This window comes from Aedes albopictus, chromosome 2, assembly GCF_035046485.1.
Source record: "Aedes albopictus strain Foshan chromosome 2, AalbF5, whole genome shotgun sequence".
NCBI classification, from domain to species: Eukaryota; Metazoa; Arthropoda; class Insecta; order Diptera; family Culicidae; genus Aedes; species Aedes albopictus.
The window spans coordinates 150,006,821-150,031,023 of record NC_085137.1 but is presented as its reverse complement, the minus strand read 5'-3'; the positions used below and the strand labels follow the sequence as shown (position 1 = coordinate 150,031,023).

Below are 24,203 nucleotides of genomic sequence, written 5' to 3'. Positions count from 1 at the left end.
TCATCAATCAATATTCAAACAATTTTCATCAATTTATCATAAATTGGTACAAGGGCCAAAATGTTTCAGCGGAAATTTAGTGAAAGCAAGCACTTTTCTCACCTTCATCGGATGGGCAGACGATAAACAAGCAATACTCTCATTTTTCGTTCATGACGGAGCGTAACAGGGTCGTAAACATGGCAATCTTTGTGACATAGATTCATTAACATTTACAAAATTGATTGATCATATTTTCAACTGACACACACAAAAATAAACACTATAAAGATCCAGATTATGAAAACTATTCAAAACAGATTTAGCATAGGGATTGTCAGACCGCGGTGCACTTTTTCCTCAGTTCGGGACAAACAGTGACGAATAATATTTGATTTACTGTTGTATATTCAGTGTAAATACTTTGTATAGTGTTATTACACTATAGTATTTTTTTTATCGAGATTTATTTGTCGATATGATTAGTAAAATTATTTACAATAATTTATTAAACTACGTTTTCTAGTGTAAACGTCAATGCAAGTAATGATACTTTATCATTTGTTAATAGCTGTAAAGTATTCTGTTTTATTTCAGTAGTTATTATTTAATTTCACAGGAAAGGATTCTAATGATTTATCCGTAACGCTAATGCAGGACCCGAGCCTGCCAAACACCGAATGAAGATTAACCCTCGAGCGATCGCGCTGTTGTATTTTGTAAAACACGTTGAAAAAATCTCGCTTTTTGTACTCAGCATTAGCACTTCAAAAACGCGAAATAATCAATAATTTCTATAAAAGTGCAGTGATGCACCACCTTATCAGTTTATCGATAAAGTTCGGTAACCTGTCGATAAAGAAAATTTCTCCGAAACGTTATCGGATCGAAAATCTTCACAGCTAAATATATCGCCGATAATGGTATGCACGCTAAAACCACTCAGCACCTAGAATGTACACTCATTGCACAATTATGGGTCACACACAATTATTAGTCACTTTCCACTTTAATAGATAAATACAAATTAATTGCAAGCTTTTGTTAGCCATTATCATTTTGCGTTGATGAGTTGATTTGTTTTGTGTCACTATACGTATCGCACACGGGCTTATACGTCAAAACATACATATTTTCAGTAATTTTTTGTTCGGCGTAAAACCATCTGTCAAAGAAACGCTTCGATTATGAACATCAGAAAGTGCGTGCGCTGCTTTCGTAAGCTCTGTAAAGGCGAGCTTTAGTGATTTTCAAGTGCGAAATGGTATGGTCACCAGAACAAAGGTATAATTTACGTTCTAAATGTAGAAATTCATGTGACTGCAGCTGATTAAAGCTTATTTCAGGCAAAATTTAAATGACTCATTATTGTGACAACGAACACCGAAAATCACACAATTATGGGTCACTTTTTGTGCAGCATAATATTGACAGTTCTGCGTACATGGGTATTGCATACTTTTAGGCGTTTATCAGTGGTTGTGTTGGAGATTTTGTCCCAATTTTGAAAAATTGATTCCAAATCGTGAAAACACGCTTCGTTAAGAGGTTTGAGACCAGTTTTAGATTCTACTATAGTTGATATAACTAGAATAAGTGATCATTCATTGAAAAAATAGACAAAACATTATTGTTCAGTCGATTCCTAATGAGTGACCCATAATAGGCAACAAATTGACCCATAATTGATACACAGCCAATTTTGACCCATAATTGTGGTTTTCATTATTCAAAGTGAATTTTATAAGCAGATTTTTATATAGAACAATGAAAAGAAGTCTCAATGAAGAGAATATAAAATAAAAATAATGAAAGTGTTATTTTTGTATGAAAAACGATTAATATTATGAAATGATTGGTCCTTGAGTGACCCATAATTGTGCAATGAGTGTATAAGCCCTACTCATAAGTGCATAATTTCCAGACCACACAAAAATGTGTTACAGTTACACATTCTCAAAAACAGCTCGTACACTTGTCTAGATGCGAAATGTCGATTTTTTTTTTGTTTACCGAGGTCGCTATTAAACCTACACACCAAAATTTTTGAAATGCTTCCAGCACGCCAAAAATCAGCAAAAGAAATTGCTGAATTTCAGCAACATTTTTGCTGAATTTCAGCACAACTTTGCTGATCAACTGTCATGGATGGTTCAGCAAGTTGAAAAATAATTGCTGATACTCAGTAGTTTGTATTGCTGAATGCAATCAGCACGCCAAAAATCAGCAAAGTTTGCTGATTACCAGCAAAAATATTTTGCAGTGTAGTTAGATTGCTGTACAAAATTTTTTGCGAGTTTAACGATTTTGCGGACATATGAGCTAATTTTGTGAATGTGCAAGGGTTACACATTTTTGGTGTAGTCTGGAAATTATGCACTTTAGTGTTGAGTGACGTTAGCGTGTGGTCACGCTTGGAGACATTTCCGAGTATCACAGCATTCTTTTGTCGCGTGGCCACTGTTTGGCGTGGAACTTAACCATCTTCATGATTCAGATAAAGGAAGCTACAAAAGATACCTAAAGTGAAGTAGCAACGATTTGTCCGAATGCTAATGTTATGAACGCCATAGCTCCCGATAACATCTTCTTCTTCTTCTTTGTGGCTCTACGTCCCCACTGGGACTTGGCCTGCCTCGCTTTAACTTAGTGTTCTTTGAGCACTTCCACAGTTATTAATTGAAGGGCTTTCTTTGCATGCTACTGCATGAATTTGTATATTGTGAGGCAAGTACAATGATACGCTATGCCCAGGGAGTCGAGAAATTTTTCCCGACCGGAACGGGAATCGAACCCGCCGTCTCCGGATTGGCGATCCATAGCCTCAACCACTAGGACTAGACTAACTGGAGATCCCTCCTCCTCCTCTCCTCTTCTTGGCGTAACGTCCTCACTGGGACAAAGCCTGCTTCGCAGCTTAGTGTTCAATGAGCACTTCCACAGTTTTTAACTGAGAGCTTCCTCTGCCAATGACCATTTTGCATGTGTATATCGTGTGGCAAGCACGAAGATACTCTATGCCCAAGGAAGTCAAGGAAAGTTTCTTTACGAAAAGATCCTGGACCGACCGGGAATCGAACGCGTCACCCTCAGCATGGTCATGCTGAATACCCGTGCGTTTACCGCCTCGGCTATATGGGCCCTAACTGGAGATCCCTATAGTTCCCGATAACAGTATAACTTAAAAGAACAGCCCACAAGTTTTTTCGGCCAATAGGCATTCGACTAATTTTGTCACTTTACCTGAATTCACTATGACAAGTGTTGTGTTTCATGCCACCCCTGTTAAATTGAATGATTCCATAATCAATGAATTGTTTGTATATGCGAAAATAATAGCGTAAATGTGAAATAAGAGGCGTTAATGTGAAATTTAAGAGAAATATAAAAAAATTGGTACAATTTAACTTTATTTTTAAAATAACATGGAACGAGCTCACGAATAAATATCTACCCTTGTGTTCACCGGAGAACCAAATCGAAAGGATTTGAGCGTTCTGTTAAACTGATATCAAAATAAGACATCGATTTACTGCTGAAAATGAATCTGCTTTCTTTGATTCCTGTGCGTTTCCATAAGGCAGGTATTTTGGGAATAAATTGAAGCGCGGTGTACCCATCCATATATGGATTGTGACGAATCTTTTGAACCTTACCCAGGTAACCAATAAGCAGTTAAAATTGCATTTATTCAGCACTATATGCGCTTTTACTGCAGGTCATTGAACGTTAATCTGCCGTATATGCGCCATAAGTGCTAATTAAATGCAGTCTTCTGCCCAATATGCGACTTGTTAAAAGCAGTCTTCCTATTCCCCAAATTGTCAAAAATAAAAACAAATATTTTTTCCCCTGCTCATTTCAGACTTTTTAATATTCTTCCCATTCTCTTTTCATATTTTTCTCACTCTCCCTCTGCAATTTTTGCGCCTGTTGTTTTTTTGCTGATTCCGCCGAAATTGGGATTCGATCCCTCGATGCTCTGATTGATTATGCTGCTGAACCGCGCTACAGGATAAGCTATAAACGATTAGATAAAGTGCGTTGATTTTTTGATCTATTTAAGGCTCGAGTACCACGCCGGCAGTTATTTCATGGTACCCCAGACAACGGCTCGGATAAGAGCTGATAGTCGAATCTACCACATGAGACACGATGGCAAAACTCATGGGATCATGGAATTTATTTGAAAAACTTTTGTTCTCCCAATGATTTGCTTCGTTGCCAGCAATTAATGATAGGACATCTAATAATATTGGGTCCTCAAGCCGAGGCACATAAATTGAAATGTTTAAATGTGAAGCAGTTTTAGCATCACTCATCTCTCTTGGCACTTTTATGGCAAAAGCAGCAGTTGTAATGCTTGTTATCCAAAACACACGCGAAATGCTATACGTGGGCTGTCCGATTTTGAACGGCTTTCAAAATCCTAATACAGGGTAATTTAGTAGTCGAACTGCTATGATACGACAACAAGCAGATATAATGCAGTTTAAAAGCTGAAATACGGCTTCTTCAAATGTTTATTGATTACCTGGGTGATTCAGGGTCTCTGGAAGGCTTACAGGTAAGCAAAGAATGAAATATTAGAATTCTAAAGATGAGAGTAAAACTATTATTTAAACACTTTTTAGTTTCTAATGGAATTTCAGTGCTTACTGAATACACGAGAATTCTTGTAGAATTTTGGAGTTCGTTTCAGTATTTATCTTTCTAGGATATAAAGATAGGCGCACCACGCTGGCGTAGCGCACGTTCAGCATGTCTGGCTCCCCAACATCTTACTAGGGTTAAGACTAGGATTAGGAACAATACAATGGCATTCATGAAGCAGGATCCCTTGCTGATGTTTACTATTATTTTTCTTCATTCGTGCCGCGGGCCGCACAAAATGTCTTCGCAGGCCGGATCCGGCCCGCGGGTCGTGCGTTGGGCAGCCCTGCTCTAGAGCCCTTGATAAATAGATCACTGACAACGCTTGTAGATCCAATGGTCTGTACTATAGGTAGTTCTGGGATATTCTTAGACAATCCTTGAACTCATTGCTAGATGACCCATACATGTTTGAGGCTGTGCGAGGAGTTTAAACCCCGTTCAGAATACAGCGAATTGTCACAAGTTAGTTCTTGGGAACCCTTGAATAGGTCCACGCTTTAAACTTCTCTGAAATTCTCTCGCTGGCTCTTTCTTGTTATTCAAATCCATCTTATGACTTAAGGCCAAATACCTGGATTCTATGGAGGTTCCTATTCAGCTTCCAGTGAAGTACATGACGTATATAAGAAGTTTAGATGATATATCATGAGATTTACAAGACATCCCGGGTAGAGCTTAATGGCAAAAGAATGGCAAATTTTACCATTAAAAAAGAATGTTTGAATGGCAAAATGTGTTATTTGTTTGTTTGAAATAAGAGTTAAAATAACAAAAATAATAACAAAATTTTGGTAGCAGAAAAACTTAAAAATAACTTATTTTGCCATTGTAATAACAAAGTAATGGTAAAGCATGCGGATTAAATTGAAGAACAAAATAAGTTATTATTGAGATATTTATAACAAAATAAGATCCAAATTAACTGTTATCGGTGAATAACAAAATATGACATTCTTGAGTTATTGATAACAGAATAAGAACAAATTTAGCTGTTTATGTGGCGATCAAAATAATGGTAGGTTTAGTTGTTCAAATTCAATTTTAAAATAATGGTAGATTCAGTTATTATTTCAAAGTAGCAGAAGAAAGGTAAAATGAGCTATTTTTTTTCTTCAATAAAATTTAAGTTCATCAATCAATAGGGGGATTCACTTAACAGCGTAAACCGATTAAACAGATTAAACGTCGCAATCACCAAGGCAATCTTTGATTATTTCATTCGCAAAATCATGAAACATTTCAAATAAGCAGAAAATCATGGCTTACGCAGCAATTTAATCTGTTTAGTGAATACCCCTAATGTAAAAACAGTTTTATTTTGTGGAAATTAAAAACTCAAAACGAAATGAACTTAAAAATCAAATTCACTTTGATGAACGTAGCCACCGTTATGCTTGAAATATACAATATAATAGTTAATGGTATATTAAGAGTAAAATATGTTATGGTGCCTAATGTTTATAAATAATTTCTCACAATATCAAAATAATGGCAAAATTAGCTAGTAATTTTATACAATTTATTATAAAAGGTGCTAAATTGCAAGTTTTACCATGATAGTAATTTTTGTTATTGATGTGTTATTTAGCATTATTCATGAATAACATATCAATGACAAGATTTGCTATGATTGTATATTTTGCTATTGATTAGCCATTTTAAGTTTTTCATAATAACAGAAGAATGGAAAAACGAGATATGATGGCAAAACCAGTTATTATTTTGTCCTTTGTTTGCCATTAGCCTCTACCCGGGATGTGATTTAAATTTTCGTTAAAATTCACTCTCCAAATTTGTGTATTATCACAGAAATTCTCACAAAACCTTGTTTTGTGCAGGTGATTTTTAATTTTTATGCATTTTTAATTTATGCACCTTTCTCATGCCCTCCGTAAAAAGAGAGCTATGCAGAACCAATATTGTTAATAATTAAATGTAATAATGAACGGAATACCAGGAGATCTCAGGGGCGTTACAAGGGGATACCAGGAGGACTTAGGGACGTTTAAGGTGGTCTCAGAGTCCTCTCTGGGGGCTTCAGAGGATTCCAGGGGGCCTCAGGGGAGCTTCAAGGGGGGTCTTAGAGGGTTTCAGATGAGTTTCAGCGGCTGTCAGGAGCGTTTCCGCAGGTTTCAGGGGCACTTCAGGGAATACCTGTATATCTCAATGGGTGTTCCAAGGGAGTTTCAGGGATACCAGGAGGTCTAAACATTTAACCTTTTGGAGCCGGAGGATGATGAAACCGCGCAAAACAAAAGTGATCGAGACCGGCGAGTCTGCGGCAGTAGTGGCGAAACAGTCCGGCTCCACAAGTTTATGGTGATCGCAGAGTCCTCTCATAGGGGGTTTCGGGGACCTCAGGGGCCCTTCAAGGGGTCTCAAGAGGTTCCAAGGCAGTTTCTGGGGGTCCAAGAGGGTCTCAGGGGTCTTAAGGACATTTTAGGGAGTCTCAGAGGTATTGCAGGAGATCTTAGGGGGTAACAGGAGGCCTTCGGATGGTTTCAAGGGGTCTCAGAGGGTCCCATGTGGTGTCGGGAGTGTTCCAGGGGCTCTCTAGACGCATTACTTGGGGAAGTGGATCCATCTCGGCAGGGCTCCTATTTTGGGCACTTTTCTGTTTTAACTCAGTCAATTTTGAACCAGTTGACACAATTTTTTGAACGCGGTGAGATACGTATAGTAACTAGCCGTGTACAAAACTTCAAGTCAATATGTTTGGGATTGACTGAGCGAAAAGTGCCCAAAATACTGGCCACTGCCCAAGTGACTCGCTACCCTGTTTACTATTGAAACGCACTGAAATCCCTGGAATTCCATTGAAATACCAGTAAACGCATTTCAACTCCTGAGATCCCTACTCAAAAACCATTGAAACCTTTGCTAACGCCCTTGAGCTGCATGGAAACCATTCTTAGATCTCCATAATCTCGTTGAAATTAACTTTAAATTCCCGTAATCCTTTTGAAATGCCACTGAAACCCCTGGACTTATGATTGTGTTTCTGAAAGGTGGTTGTTTGATGGATGATTAACATTTACTAATAACTTTGAATTTGTGTTTAATCTTGAATTTGCCTAAAATAAATTGAAAGTGTATGAATTAGAAGTAGTAGAAAAGAGCGATAATTTGACAGATCTACAGGAAGTAGATGTTTTTTTGTGCAGGAAAATTTTCATTGTTACACATACTAACGCATTAGGATAGTCAGTAGAAGAGTCAGTCAAATTATAGAAGTCGAACGAGAACGAACAAATTTCTGTCGCGTAGGCCAATTGTGGGCCGAAAAATCCGAAGTTCTTGCAGTCCGGTCTTCCACAGTCGCGTCTAGTTCACCGTCGTGGTCGTGGGAGTGAAATTCCCGTTAGTTCGGTCGTGAGTTCGTCGTTGCTCCCAGCCGCTGCATTTGTCGAAAACAGTGGTCTTAGAGTCCTCTCTGGAAACTTCAAGGGGTTCCAAGGGGTCTCAGAGGAGCTTCAAGGGGCCTTAGGGGGTTTAAGAGAAGTTCCTGCGAGTTTCAGGAGCGTTTCAGGAGGTTTCAGGGGGTACATGGAGATATCAATGGGCTTTTAAAGGGAGTTTCAGGGATACCAGGAGGTTTAAGGAGGTCTCAGAGCATTAAAGACTCATACTTTCATAGGGCTTCCAGGCTTTTCGGGGGGCTCAGGGGTCTTCTAGGGGTTCTTAGGGATATTTCAGAGGGTCTAAGGGGCATTGCAGGGAGTCCCAGAGGGTGCTAGGAGGTCTTATGAATGTTTCAGGTGATCTCAGGGGGTACTGGAGGTCTCAGGGGCATTTCAAGCAGTCTCAGGGGCTTTATTCTATTGAAACGCACTGACATCTTCGTAATGCCTTGAAACGGTTATGAAACTTCTCAATTCCATTGCAATGCCCTTTGGATTCTTTAATCCATTTGAAATGCCCCTGAAACCCCCTGGTTTTATGGGTGTTTCTGAAACCTCCTGAATTGATCCTGACTTGAAATGTCACAAAACGCCCTCCAAAGCCCTTGGAACACCCTTGGGATGTCTTTAAAAGTTTCAGAAACCTCCTGAAACTTACCTGAACACCCCTTGAAACGATCATGAAATGCTATATAACGCTTTTAAACCCTCTCGGAACGCCCTTAAATCGTTCCTGAAACCCCCTGAGACTCCCTGAAATGCCTCTGAAATACTTTGGTACGCTCCAGAAACCACTTGTAACGCCCTTTGAAGACTCCTGAGACCCCCTCTGAATCGTCCTTCTAGTCCCTTGAAACGTTCCTCAAACCACCTTAATACTATTGAAATGCGCCTTAAATCCCTGTAATCTTAATTCAAACGCCAACGAAACTTGACTGGACGCCCTTAAAAGGCCCCTGAAATCCCCTGAAACGCCCCTGAAGACTCTTGGAACCCTCTTTTTTGGACTTTCTGGAAACTTCCTTGGCCCCAACTCAAATGCCCAGGATCTAGATCTGTTGTCCTACCTAGCCTATGCTATTGACTTCTTGACATTTTATCAAAAATTCGAATGCAATATGTTCGGATTATTGACCTTAAGATATTGCTTCGTTCGCGGGTCCAGGCTTTCATCTCTAGCAATGCTTTCTTCATTTTCAAATAATACAGAATTTCTTACGAATAATGAATTCATATTCAATGGAGCATTTTCCAAGATTGTATGGTGCATGTTAGTGTATTCTACGACTATTTCAAACAGGCTACCGCAAACCGTGTTCTCGTGCGAATCGTCGTCGTCATCGTAGTCCCTCTCGCTAGGTATATCCTCGAGCCACCGGAGGGAATTCTAGGCAGCAGATGTGATAAAGTGTGGGAAGCTGTGAGAAATTTATCCTCAACTAAGCGTGGAGGAAGCGAGTTTCTGTTTTGTTGCGGTGCTTGTGAGTGAAAAAGCTGTTCCAAAGGGAAATTGTATTTTCACCGCTTCTCCAGGGCGGCGGCGTACGGGGAAATTCATCAACCACCCCAAGGATATATACGTTTCCGCGGTGAAGAAGGAAGAAAAAGTGCGGTGCAAAAAACAAGAATGATGGAAAAAATAACGAAGCAATGATTTGTGCGGTCTCTGATGCTGGCGGCGGTGGAGGTGTATCGAATTTCGCACACGGTTTGTTACCGCACCACGGACGGCGGTGAATAAAACCGGAATTGTGTCGTCGAGAAGGAAGAAAATTTGCATCCAATGTGATTATTCACTTTTCGCCCAGTAGAGAAGTTGTCAGAAACGCAAAAGTTCGATTTTTTTTTGTCCGGTTTCTCCCCAGAACAAGTGCATCGGAAACATGAGCCAATTTGCAGCGACAACGACGGCGACGGAGACAGTTGCCGGTTGTAGTGATTGGAAGCAACTAAATTGCTGCGATGGTGTAGGATTTCGATGTCGAGTGCGAGTAACATGCAATTAAGTGCATACTGGATGCATTTTCGATAACCAAAAAAGTGTGCGTGTCTGTCTAAATGCTTCGCGCTCAGTGATCTTTGGAAGGTTATTCATCCGAGTGTGGTTTTGATTTCCAAAAATAAAAGTGCACGCAACTCCCACACACGTGAGCTGTCTTGGCGCGATTTTTTCGGAGTTCTTTGGAGGTTGACTGTTGTTCGGTGATCCCGGTACTGGTGTGCGTTACCGTCCGGACTATTATTTATTTAATTTATTTTTATTTAAAACCGAGATTTAATTTAATTATCAACGATCATGACCTCGACGAAGATGAGGGTCACGGTGAAGCCGCCTTTGGCGGTGATGGTGTACTTAATGGCGATTATGACCGGAGTTAACGTGTTAACTGGAGCTGATTGCGCTATGCTGGCTGGACTGGTGGCACCCATAGGTATGTATTCAAACTGCGAGAATGCGTTTTCACTTTTCCGTTGTGAGCCAGTGGGGGACAGTGAGATGATTAATGGGTAGAATTTAAATCATAATTCATTGTAATTTCTCACTTTTGATTCTGTGCTCGTTGTATGTACACTACCCGTCATAAGTACGGACTCACAAGAAGTATTGCAACAATATTGCATCACCCTGACTCACCTCGATATCTCCAAAACCAGAACACATACAAAAATGCCGCCTTCAGAAAAGTTGTTTCTTTTGGTTTTCTGAATAACTTACCTGAAGACAGCATCTTTGTAAGTCCTCAGGTTTTGGAGATATCGAGGTGAGTCAGGGTGATGCAATATTGTTGCAAAACTTTTTGTGAGTCCGTACTTATGATGGGTAGTGTATGTAAGTGTCAGCTATGAAGATGTATGAATTATTCCTTGGACATTTATATGGTACTGCTTTAACCGAAGACTGACTACTTTATCAAAAAACACCGACGGCACCGCCGCCTGCTGGCACTTTTATATAAAAGTGTAACCACTAGGGTAAGTGCTCCAATTATGGTTATAGTACCAATTATTCGTCATAGTTGATTTTCACCCTTTAACGATGTCAATCAACAACATCATTTTTGTGAACAACAGATCGAGTTCACAAAAGATGGTAGCACTCATTTAAACTCCACATTTTGCTCAAATTATGGTAGAAATAAATCATTTTCCTTAAAATTTCGACTTCTTTGCACCCTTTTTCGCCATAGTGTACCACTTATGGCTAATCCCATAAGGAATGCATGCAAATAGTGTGAAAAGAAACCGAAGTTGGAAAATGTAACCATAACTGGTACAGGGTTCCTATCATTGGCACACGCTGTAATAAATACTAAAAGCAGTTTTGGCTCCGCTTATCTATTTTTCCCGTAAAGTATGGAAACTAAACTATCTTTTAACATAATGATAACATTCGTTGGCCTTCTTCTTGTTTTTGTACAAATAGTTTTCCTTAGGTAGTGCCATAATTGGTACAGGCACATGGTGCTTGTATAAAGACTAACACTATCATGAATAGTTTCAGCTTGATCCGTGGGCAATAACTCCCGATATCCAGCAGTGCTGCTAATCGTGGATCGCTTATATGATGCCCTCGGACTTTCCGACTCCTTCAGAGGCATACTAGACATTTTTCTCCAAGCAGTAGAAGAGTATCTTCGGAATTTGACATAATCATGACCCCTCCTTGCTTAGATCATATCTTTTGATGGATAATTTGACACTGATTTTTCATTTGGGCCTAACTGACATTTTCGAGTTCTCTTCATCGATCCTCTCTTTATGTTATAACAGAATGTGTATTGAGTTTTCCAAAGATTTTTTGGTTGAAATGCGAAGAAGACGACTACATGTTGCCATAGGAACAAAAATAATAATGATTTTGTTTGTTTTGATCAAGTTATTAGCGAAAGAGAGAGTCGACGAAAAGAAATCGATCAAGTCAGTTAGGCCCTTATGAAAAATCATTGTCGAATTCATCAACCGAGGTTCAAGATATGATCACTGTGCTACAGTGGAACTGTTATAGTTTAAAACCTAAATTGGACCTGTTTAAATTTTTGGTTCACAACTCTGATTGTGATATATTTGCCTTTGTGAAACATGGCTTTCTTCTGAAGACGCACTTAACTTCTACGATTTCAACATTATTCGCCAGGACCGAGATGATCATTATGGAGGGGTACTTTTGGTAAAAAAGTTACTCATTTTATAAAATTCCAATCCCATCTCATCCTGGCGTAGAAATCGTCGCTTGCCAAATAAACGTAAAGGGTAAAGATCTTTGAGTAGCTTCCGTTTACATTCCTCCAAGAATTTCAATTAACCGCCGTCATCTTTGGAATGTAGTTTCTTCACTATCACATCCAGTTTTAATTCTGGGTGATATGAACGCACATGGTACTGGGTGGGGCGAACCATATGACGATAATAGAGCGGTCATTTTCTATGATTTGTGCGACGATTTCAATTTGAACATTTTAAATACAGGTGAAGTGACATGTATTGCATCTGACGGCAAAAAAAAGTCGTCTTGACCTATCCATGGGGTCAAGTTCACTATCATTCGATTGCTTGTGGAAGGTAATCGAGGATCGTCATGGTAGTGATCACTTGCCCATAATAACCACCATAAAGCATAATAGTGAAAGGTCAGACCAACCAAATCAGGTTCCTTTTGACTTCACAAGGAATATCGATTGGCAAAAATATGCAGATGCGGTATCTTTTAGCATCGAATTATTCAATCCCCTCCTACTTTTGGATGAATATCGATTCCTGTCAGAACTGATATACAAGAGTGCATTAGAATCACAAAAACGACGTGTTCCAAGTGTAACCTTCAAAAGAAGACCAGCCAGAGTATGCTAAGCTTGAAAGACAGCTGAAGAACCTGCTGAAAGCGAAAAAGCGTTGTTATTGGCGACACTTCATTGAGGGCCTCTTTAGAGAAACTTCAATAACAGCGCTTTGGAGAGTGGCTCGCAACATGCGGAACCGCTCTTCTTCTAATGAGAGTGTCGAATACTCCAACCGTTGGATATTTAGCTTCTCGAAAAAGGTCTGCCCAGACTCAGTCCCAGCACAATCGATTTCTTGGGAAACATACTCAAGAGACGGTTCTCTGGACAGGTCCTTCACTATGCTGGAATTTTCTATGGCTCTTCTTTCATCAAATAACTCCGCTCCGGGACGCGTTATGATCAAGTTCAATCTTCTTATAAATCTCCCAGATATCGCGAAAAGACGATTACTGGACCTGTTCAACTCATTTATGGAGAATAACATTGTTCCGCCAGAATGGAGACAGGTCAAAGTAAGGACTGTTCAATTTATAAAACGGACAACTTGCTTGTGCGATATCTTTTTTATTTTTCAATAAAATCATTATCAGTTTTTTGCATAACTTTCTATAGCTATTCTCAAATGTAGGAAAAATATAACATTAAGCAAATTGTTTTTTATTGTGCAACTGAAGCGGTTTTCGTAAAACATCAATAAAAACCCATTCCTCAAAATGCGACATAACTTTCCACATACTTAACATGCCCATTTTCATGAAGTTTTTAATGTATTGGAATCTTACACTATTCTACTAAAGGTAAAGCTCAATAGTTGGTCAGTAATAATGCACCAAGCAGCCTCCAGCTTGATATAGTGAATTGACTTGTTTTCATAGAAATAATTAAAACATATTTATTCAAGTCCTGTGTTGCAATAGCACAACGGATTCGTCTAAAAATTTGTCCAGAGTAGGAGAATATTGCTTTCTGAATGATACAAAAGAAAAATTTACTTTTTATTGCATTCTTCATCAAAAATTTAATCCATAAAGAGGGTCATAGTAAAAAATTGCATATTTTTTGCTTCATTGATGCAGATTTTCCGACTCTAGCGAAACTTGTTATTATTTATTTTCAACAAAGTTGGTCCTATGTTATTGTACACCTTATTTAATAATAATCGGATGTAAAGTTTTTATTTCCACCATCATTGTTATGCAAAATTTGCATTAGGTTGCATTATTATTTGGAACAACATTCAAAGAACGAAACTGTTTGGATTACTGTACCTGTAATGGCGCACAGTTACCAAACCAGCAATGATATTAAGAAGCAGTTTTCTGCATTTAAAATCACATTATTCCTGCTTTCGACTGGATTCATACAAAAATTGTTTGTTTAATATTTTCATGCCCTTTTTGCTTTACAATTGAATTTTATTAAAAAAATCGAATCTCACTTGAGACTTTAATATCTTAATAACTAATTTTCCAATTGAGTTTAAATTTCGCCAGAATGTTTATTACTCATGCTGCTGCAGCATGGTACACGCTTTTCAGATATTCAAAACGATATACCATATGTGAACAGTGAATTTATACATATTTTCAATTTTCAGCAATCGAAAAAGTCACCTCATTTAACACCTGGTCGATTTTCTATAAAATAAAACTATTTTTATTCGATTCAAAAATTATTACTATAATGAATGATGATGTACTGAACAACGAAACAAGGATGGTTAAATTTGGACTACGCGTTTTGTTTTTATAGCCTTGTAAAGTTGTCCGTTTTATAAATTGAACCGTCCTTAATAGCTAATCAAAAGCCTGGTAAACCAGCGTCTGATCATAACTCATACCGCCCAATTGCTATGTTATCATGTTTAAGGAAACCATGAAGGAAACTGTTAGAAAAAATGATCCTATCGCAACTCGACCATTGGGTTGAATCGAATGATTTGCTTTCAAATACACAGTTTGGGTTTCGCAAGGGCAAAGGAACAAACGATTGTCTAGCGTTGCTTTCAACAGATATTCAAGAAAGTCAGAAAATTGTATGTAACTGTTTGTATTCATTGTATTCAGAATGAATTTCGGCTCCGTAACGCGTTACACGCGATTGAGCCATACATAAATGAACTAGACAAAAAAAGTGCTGCTAGTCTTCTCGATTAAGTAGTTTTTGCTTTAACCATTTAAGGCTTGAATTTTGCCGTTATTATAAAGATGTTTTACTTTTTTTATAGTTTTGGTGCTCAAAATCAGAAAATGATCAAAATGGGCATCAGTCGTCTAGGCGTTTCGTACGTCTCGGAATACGGGTTCGATTCCCGCTCCAGTCGGGGAAAACTTTTCGTCGAACGGAAAATTCTCCTTTGGGCCACGGGGTGTTAAGCGTGTTGTTCGTTGTCTCGTGTATGTAATGTTCAGTCTGTGCAGCCTCTGGCTGATGACGGTGTAGTGTCTTTTATAAATATGGTGTTGAATTCTTTTTTTCTGAATATCTTAGGTCAACCAAACTATTCTTGAGTTTACGCTTCACGATGTAACAGGTGTAACGATAGCTTTTTCCTTTTTTCAAAACTACTATATGCAATCTACCATGTTTAATAAATCTTAGCAGACTGCCAGTTCTGGTGGTAAGAGTTCACTTACAGGTGACCCCTAATTCATGATATGATGCGGCTATATGCTTACTGTGCCTAGTAGCTACTAGTCCACTTTTCCAAAAATGGTCTCTGATTCTTAAGCCCACCCGCATATTTTGATTGGCATCCTAAAAGAAGTAATTGGTCAAAATTTCAGCCAAATTCATTGAAATTTAGAAGTGCATCAACTCAATTTTGTGTTTTCGACTTTTTTACGAGCTTCAAAAAATCAGAACTACACTAAAACTTGTCAAAATTGAAAGATATACTTGTTTGCTACAAGTTCTCCGAACAACGTATCCCAATAAAATTAAAGGAAATATATGTAACTATCACATTTGTAATTAGAAAAACCTCAAAAAGTTTTTGTGGATAACTGACACTGAGGATGATTACAAATGGTACATAGTCGAAATACGCGTATCTGTCAAAGGATAAGCAAAACAGGGCGGAATTAAAAGATACGAAACCGATTACACTCATTCGAAGCTTAAAAATGTTTATTTTTTGATAGATTTTGTTCTGGAACACCCTAATATGCGTGATAAGTTGGACAGAACCCGTAGCTTCCGGGAAGGTAAGCTCAGCTCCCTGGGTTAGTGGGTTGGTGTCAGGCCCTGCGAGCCAGCCGTAAAAAAGACTAGCACCGGAAAATCAACAAGAGAAGAATGCGAACCGATACCAATGGCGACGACCACAGCGACGAAAAGGGACTTGCGATTGGAAGCTCGGTACGTGGAACTGCAGATCTCTCAACTTCATCGGGAGCACCCGCATACTCGCCGATATACTGAAGGACCGCGGGTTCGGAATCGTAGCGCTGCAGGAGGTGTGTTGGACAGGATCAATGGTGCGAACGTTTAGAGGTAATCATACCATCTACCAGAGTTGCGGCAACACACGTGAGCTGGGAACAGCTTTTATAGTGATGGGCGACATGCAAAGGCGCGTGATCGGTTGGTGGCCGATCGACGAAAGAATGTGCAGGTTGAGAATCAAGGGCCGATTCTTCAACATTAGCATAATAAACGTGCACACTCACTCAGGAAGCACTGATGATGACAAAGACGCATTTTACGCGCAGCTCGAACGCGAGTACGACCGCTGCCCAAACCACGACGTCAAGATCATCATAGGGGATCTAAACGCTCAGGTAGGCCAGGAGGAGGAATTCAGACCGACGATTGGAAAGTTCAGCGCCCACCAGCTGACGAACGAAAATGGCCTACGCCTCATCGATTTCGCCGCCTCCAAGAACATGGCCATTCGTAGCACCTTCTTCCAGCACAGCCTCCCGTATCGTTACACCTGGAGATCACCACAACAAACGGAATCGCAAATCGACCACGTTCTGATTGATGGACGGCACTTCTCCGACATTATCGACGTCAGGACCTATCGTGGCGCTAATATCGACTCTGATCACTACCTGGTGATGGTGAAACTGCGCCCAAAACTCTCCGTTATTAACAATGTACATTACCGGTGGCCGCCCCGGTACGATCTAGAGCGACTGAAGCAACCGGATGTCGCCACCGCATACGCGCAGAATCTCGAGGCAGCGTTGCCGGACGAGGGTGTGCTCGATGTGGCCCCTCTAGAGGACTGCTGGAGTACAGTAAAAGCAGCCATCAACAACGCAGCCGAGAGCACTATCGGGTACGTAGAACGGAGTCGACGAAACGATTGGTTCGACGAGGAGTGCAGAGCGGTTCTGGAGGAGAAGGATGCAGCGCGGGCGGTAATGCTGCAGCATGGAACCCGACAGAATGTGGAGCGATACAGACAGAAGCGGAAGCAGCAGACCCGTCTCTTCCGGGAGAAAAAGCGCCGCCTGGAAGAAGCGGAGTGCGAGGAAATGGAACTGCTGTGCCGTTCACAGGAAACACGCAAATTCTACCAGAAGCTCAACGCATCCCGCAAAGGCTACGTGCCGCAAGCCGAGATATGCAGGGATAAGGAAGGGAGCCTCCTGACGGACAAACGTGAGGTGATCGAAAGGTGGAAGCAGCACTTCGACGAGCACCTGAATGGCGAAGAGAATGTAGGCATGGAGGACCAAGGCAGCGGAGGAAATGACTATGTTGGTGCAGCAGAGGACGGGAACGAACCAACCCCCACGCTGAGGGAAGTTAAGGATGCCATCCACCAGCTCAAAAACAACAAAGCGGCTGGTAAGGACGGTATCGCAGCAGAACTCATCAAGATGGGCCCGGAAAAGTTGGCCACCTGTCTGCACCAGTTAGTAGTCAAGATCTGGGAAACCGAACAGCTACCGCAGGAGTGGAAGGAAGGGATAATCTGTCCCATCCACAAGAAGGGCGACAAGTTAATGTGTGAGAACTTTCGAGCGATCACCGTTTTGAATGCCGCCTACAAAGTGCTATCCCAGATCATCTTCCGTCGTCTTTCACCTAAAGTAAATGAGTTCGTGGGAAGTTACCAAGCCGGTTTCATCGACGGCCGGTCGACAACGGACCAGATCTTCACCGTACGGCAAATCCTCCAGAAATGCCGTGAATACCAGGTCCCAACGCATCACCTGTTCATCGACTTCAAAGCGGCATACGACATTACTACGTGCTTACTATGGGCTCCAGAAGAAACTGCGGTCAAAAAAGATTCACCCCCGCACCAAATGTACCATGTACAAGACGTTAATAAGACCGGTGGTTCTCTACGGACACGAGACATGGACGATGCTCGAGGAGGACCTGCAAGCACTCGGAGTTTTCGAGCGGCGGGTGCTAAGGACGATCTTCGGCGGTGTGCAGGAGAACGGTGTGTGGCGGAGAAGGATGAACCACGAGCTCGCTGCACTTTACGGCGAACACAGTATCCAGAAAGTAGCCAAAGCTGGAAGGATACGGTGGGCAGGGCATGTTGCAAGAATGCCGGACAGCAACCCTGCAAAGTTGGTGTTTGCTAACCATCCGGTTGGTACAAGAAGGCGTGGAGCGCAGAGAGCACGATGGGCGGACCAGGTGGAGCGTGATCTGGCGAGTGTTGGGCGTGACCGAGGATGGAGAGCTGCAGCTGCAAATCGAGTATTATGGCGGCAAATTGTTGATTCAGTATTATCATGAATTTGATGTGAACTAAATAAATAAAATAAATAAGTTGGACATTTTAAAACGGCATATTATTCTCCAATTTTTTGTGGTTATTTGCTTCTTTGACATCAATGCTGTAGAAATTGTGCAAAAATTACTAAAATTCGTGAAAGCCAATGTATCCTAAAAACTAGCTTTTCGGGGGCACTGCCTAGGAATGATTGGCTAGGGGGGGTCTAATGAAAACCTAACCGCTAACGGAGCCTGTAGAATATCAGGGCGCCCTCCACAGTATTTTGCCCTTACTGCGCTAACCAGAGCAATGGTGCAGTTGACCTTGTGTTTCTCCGAGACAATCAGCTGCCCTTCTTTAGTCTCAAACTTGAGGTTAAATAAGCGCGGGATTATGGAGATGTTGTTAATTAGTTTAAATTTTCACCTATATGGTTTCGCATTATGCGATTTTCACAGTGTATTCTGTGTATCCTCGCCTTTGGCGTTTTCCAATCGATACCGATTTGGTTTTATTGCTGCTGTTCTTTGTTGTGCTGTTATTGCGAAGAGTTTAACCCTAAAAGGGTTACCTGGGGTCCATTGGACCTCAGGCGCCTTTCAGAGCTCGTCTTTGATGGAACACACTCAGCGAGGTGACGAAACGGAGGCCATGAAGGTATCCCTTTTAGGGTTAATCTTACCTAGTTTAAGTAGTGACTACGGATCAATCTTCAGCATAAAAGAACAGCAACGATCAATCTTTGCAGACTTATGCAAAATGGTACAGCCCAAATGGCCTTGGTACAAGAACCTTACTTTCGTAAGGGAAATTTCTATCTAGGAAACCTTGTGAACCCGGTGTTTGCTACTTTCAGTAAACATGAAATGGCAAACTCGCGTGTCATGCCTCGAGCCTGTGTGCTTGTCAACAACGCAATAGTTGCTACACTCATCTCTGAACTAACCACCAGAGATGTATGTGCTATCACAATTAATGTATCTGTTGGAAACCTGTATCTGTTGGAACCTGTCTATTGTTCGGTTTATTTACCGCATGATGAACCATCCGCCACGGATGCTTTCAAGCAAGTCATCGCATACTGCACTTCAAAAGGCTTTCCGCTAATTGTTGGCTGGCAGTGATGCTAATGCTCACCATATCATCTGGGGCAGCTCAGACATTAACTTGAGAGGCTCCAGTTTGATGGAGTACTTAAGTAGTACAGATCTTGCATTACTTAACCCTAAAAGGGATATCTCATGGCCTCAGTTTCGTCACCTCGCTGAGTGTGTTCCATCAAAGACGAGCTCTGAAAGGTATCCCTTTTAGGGTTAACATAGGCAACCGCCCAGCCTTCACGGTATCTGCTAGAGAGGCAGTGTTAGACATAACGCTTTGCTCTAGTAGAATTAGTCATGAGCTGACCAATTGGCATGTGTCAGATGAAGAATCTTTATCTGACCATCACTACATCTTGTTTGAACATGTGAATGTTACTTCGCAAACTTTGCGTTTCGGGAATCCCCGGTCAACCAACTGTGATCTCTTTACTGATTTGGTTGCGGCCAAATTTCATGGATACTCACCATCCATTGGTACTCCAAGTGATTTAGATGATGCCATTGATATCACAAAGACCTTCATCATGGAAACTTTTGAAGAAGCTGGCCCTCTACGGTCTATGAAGACTACAAGAGGAGCCCCTTGATGGAACTCTGATCTGGCGAAGCTCAGGAAACAATGTAGAAAGAGTTAGAACAAACGACGTTCAGCTGGATCGGAGGCTTTCAGGTCGGCTCGCAAGGCCTACCAAAAAGCTCTTCGGTCTGCTGAACGATTCGGCTGAAAAAAAAACCTTTGTACAAATGTTTCAAGTTTGAGTGAAATCAGTCGTTTAAACAAAATCCTTGCGAAATCTAAGGATTTTCGAGTGAACGAACTTCGTTTGCCAAACGGCGATTTCACTTCCTCTGATGAGGAAGTTCTGGAATGTTTATTCAGCAGACACTTCCCGGAATGTGTGGATATTACATCTTCGGATGGTTCTCATGTCTTTTCTTGTTGTTATGATTCCCTTGTTCCGGCGCGGAGTATTGTAACTATAGAATCGATTGAGTGGACACTAAATAGTTTTGTTCCTTTTGCTTTTCCTATTTTGCTTCAGGAAGGATTTGATTATTTCAAACTTGTTTTGAAAAAAAAAACTACTTGTTTGCAGTTTTGATACAGGGCATATTCCCAAATCATGGTGGGATATTACCGTAAAGTTTATTCTGAAAGTGGGCTGTGTGTCGTATGAAGAAGCAAAGAGTTTCTGACCTATCAGTTTAATCTCTTTTCTTCGGAAATGCTTAGAACGCATTGTGGATTTTCATGTGAACCAACATACCTATCAATCTCTGACTTTTACACAAAGTTGTTTACGATATCGAGAAGGCATTCACTCAAAAGCAATCTTGTTTGGGCGTTTTCTTAGAAATCGAGGGTGCCCTTGACAACGTGTCTTTCGATTCCATAAACCGCACGGAGTCATGGTATATCTCCAATGATTTCCAATTGGATTCACCAAATGCTCAAAAACCAATATCGCTTCTCGACATTGCGTCAAGCAGCGATTAGGAAACCGAGTGTTTGTGGATGCCCTCAAGGGGAGTCATGTCACCACTTTTGTGGAATCTCGTAGCAGATACGCTATTGAGGCAACTTGAAAACAATTCGGACATGTTTTATGCTGCCAGTGTGCTATTCGCTCTTCGAAAGAAGTGTATAAATAGCATAAGTTAAAATATACAAAAATAAAAATTGAAAAAAAGCTCTTTGAAAGAAGCATGACTCTAATAACTTAATATTAGCTCTTGTCCTACTTATGGTTTTGCCGGCGACTACCTAACGAGCGCGTTGATTCTTCCTTGGAGCCCTTTGCCATCATGTACTTTTTCTTCGATACATTAATGACTAATCCGATTCGCATGGCTTCATTCTTTAGTCGGATGTACGTGTCCGCCATCGTCTCAAATTTGCGAGTTATAATATCTATAACATCAGCGAAACCAAGCAGCTGAATGGTCCTCCTGAAAATCGTTCCATTCGTGTTTATACTCGCTCTCCTTAATACACCTTCTAAAGCAATGTTGAACAGCAAGCATGAAAGACCATCACCTTGCCGTAACCCTCTGCGAGATTCGAGAGGGCCTGATACGCGAACTACGCACATCACTCGATCCATCGTCGCCTTGATCAATGGTATCAGTTTATCAGGGAATCCGTACTCGTGCATAATCTGCCATAGCTGTTCTCGATCGGTTGTATCATACGCCGATTTGAAATGGATGAACAGGTTATGTGTGGACACGTTGTAGGTATTCGCGGCATTGCAACCAGATGTTACAACTGGTGGATGGCGAACATCTGATTGTAGCGCGTTCACCCATAAATCCAGCCTGATATTGCCCCACGAACTCCCTTGCAATCGGTGATAGTCGGCGGCATAAAATTTGAGAGAGTATCTTGTAGGCAGCGCTCAGTAGTGTGATCGCGCGGTAGTTCCCGCAATCCAACTTGTCGCCCTTTTTGTAGATGGGACACACGATACCTTCCATTCATTCCTCCGGTAATACTTCCTCCCCCCCAATCTTGGTAATTACCCAGTGTAGTGCTCTCACCAGTGCTTCTCCATCATATTTTAGAAGCTCGCTTGGTAGTTGATCTGCTCCTGCGGCTTTTGTTGTTTTTCAACCGGCTAGCCTCCTCCTCAATCTCTTGGAGGTTAGGCCTGCGCTCGTACTTCTAGATCTGTTACCGCGCCACCTTCGGTACTTGCAACGTCGCCATTGAGGTGCTCATCGTAATGCTGCCGCCACCTCTCGATCACCTCACGCTCGCTCGTGAGAATATTCCCGTGATTGTCTCGGCACATGTCGGCTTGTGTCACAAAGCCTCTGCGCGAGCGCTTTAGTTTCTCGTAGAATTTCCATGTGTCCTTAGTGTGGTACAGCTTCGCGATCTCGTTCTTCCTGCTGGCGCTTCTTCCTCCGGAAGACTGAGTTCTCCCTGTTCCGGGCCTGTCTATAACGTGCCTTATTCGCTCCGTACGGTGTTACAGCATTCTCGCCTATGCTGCATTTCTGGAGTCCAGAACAGACGCTGTTTGAGCCACGCCTTCTTGGTGAACAGTCGCTCAGGACGTCCTCCTCAATCTAGCTGAAATCAGAAGGATAACAGTGCGCAAGCTGCACTACCAGCTAAGCACACAACTCTCAGTTAGCGATCTTTCTCATCGATTGACCCGTGGAAGCATGAGGTAAGAACTTGTGAGGTAGCTCGGGAACGCTCCTTGTCGACTCACCATTTTGCAGCCGATCCGATGGGCCCTCTATCTCATAATTTACGTTTTTACATTGTTGGTGGTGCAATATAAAAACCATCAACATTTCTGTTGAGTAATTTTCAGAATATTTCATCAACATGCGTTGGCTACGCTCACATTAGCGAACAGAATTAAGCAAATAAAACCAACATTTAAATCCCAATATCCCTAACAATCATCCTCTACTGAAAGAATTTGTTCCATCTCTCCATTCGAATCAGGCAGAATTCGAATGAATACATCCCAATAAAAACTGCTCCATGCACTAATTCCCATCCACCGGATAAGTAAAGCACACGCTATTCTCACTCATCGACAGATCCGATTCCGAGATTTTTTTGCCCAATCAAAAGCATAGGGCACTGCACTGTTTTGATTTTGTATGGGATTTTGACGTTTCGTGGCCTTGTTGTTTACAAAATTTCTGTAAGAGTGAAAGAGAGGGAGATAATTTCATGCACTGCCCTATAGTGGAGATTATGCTTTTTTCTCCCTATAGGTAGGGTAAACAGGTATAATATGCCCCCCCCCCCTAAGCAGAAATGGCAATATACCTGAAATTGGCGCCTTTTTCCATCTATTGTTCACTGCAAATCGTTGTTACTAAAGTTAGTGAAGTGTTGCATGCGAACTTTGCCTTTGGAGAGGTGACTATGGAAGCTTTGAAACGTTTTTCGGAAATGTTCCAAAATTTGCCTTTTCAAAACAAACGGGGCAATACGCCCCATCATAAGAAAAACGTCCAGCCCCGTGATAAAACTGTCCCAGGGGATAATTCCACTACATGCTTATCCTAGGAGGGTCTTTCAACAAGTGTTTAACTGCATAAAAGTTGCAAAGTAACACAAGCGAACAGAATTAGCTTCGTTTACAAAAAAGTCAGCTCACAAGAGGTAAAATATTACGCCAAAAGCATCGATTTCAGACTTTTCGATATTTTTATTGATATTCTGTGCCAATCCACGAACGGCTTGATGGCAATAATTCTTCAATATTTGAGATTTCTAATCGATCACACATGCGAAAAGCGCTTGAATCGCTAGAAAATGAAGAGGGGCGTTTTGCCCCGGTGGGGCGCATTATACCCTTTTACCCTACCTTTCGTTCCGCCGTCGATTAATTTTACTTTGTGGTTCCGTGCAATTAATCTACCATTTCCTCTTTCTCTATTCAATCCACCATCCATCGGATCGGCGCGGCAACTTTCAGCGGTGGATCAGGGCGGGTGCTATTAGACTTCCGTTCCGTTTGCGTTCTTTCGTTTCTCTATTCAATTCATTCTCGGCTTTTTTAGGTCCCATTCCTAAGCATCAGTTCTCGATGCACTTCTTTTCGTAATAAGA

The 24,203-nt window shown here is 41.2% G+C and overlaps 1 protein-coding gene across 5 annotated transcripts in view; it reads left to right on the top strand.

The window, feature by feature from the left end:
- Nucleotides 1-24,203, top strand: part of LOC109429299 (uncharacterized) — a 785,311-nt gene that overhangs the window by 7,341 nt on the left and 753,767 nt on the right. For 4 of the 5 annotated variants that reach the window (XM_062850599.1, XM_062850602.1, XM_062850598.1 and 1 more), the window contains exon 2: nt 9,337-10,468. In XM_062850599.1, the coding sequence (XP_062706583.1) occupies nt 10,333-10,468 (136 nt within the window). In that variant the 5' untranslated portion in view covers nt 9,337-10,332. The remainder of the gene's footprint in view (nt 1-9,336; nt 10,469-24,203) is intronic. The other variant, XM_062850601.1, reaches the window with a different exon arrangement.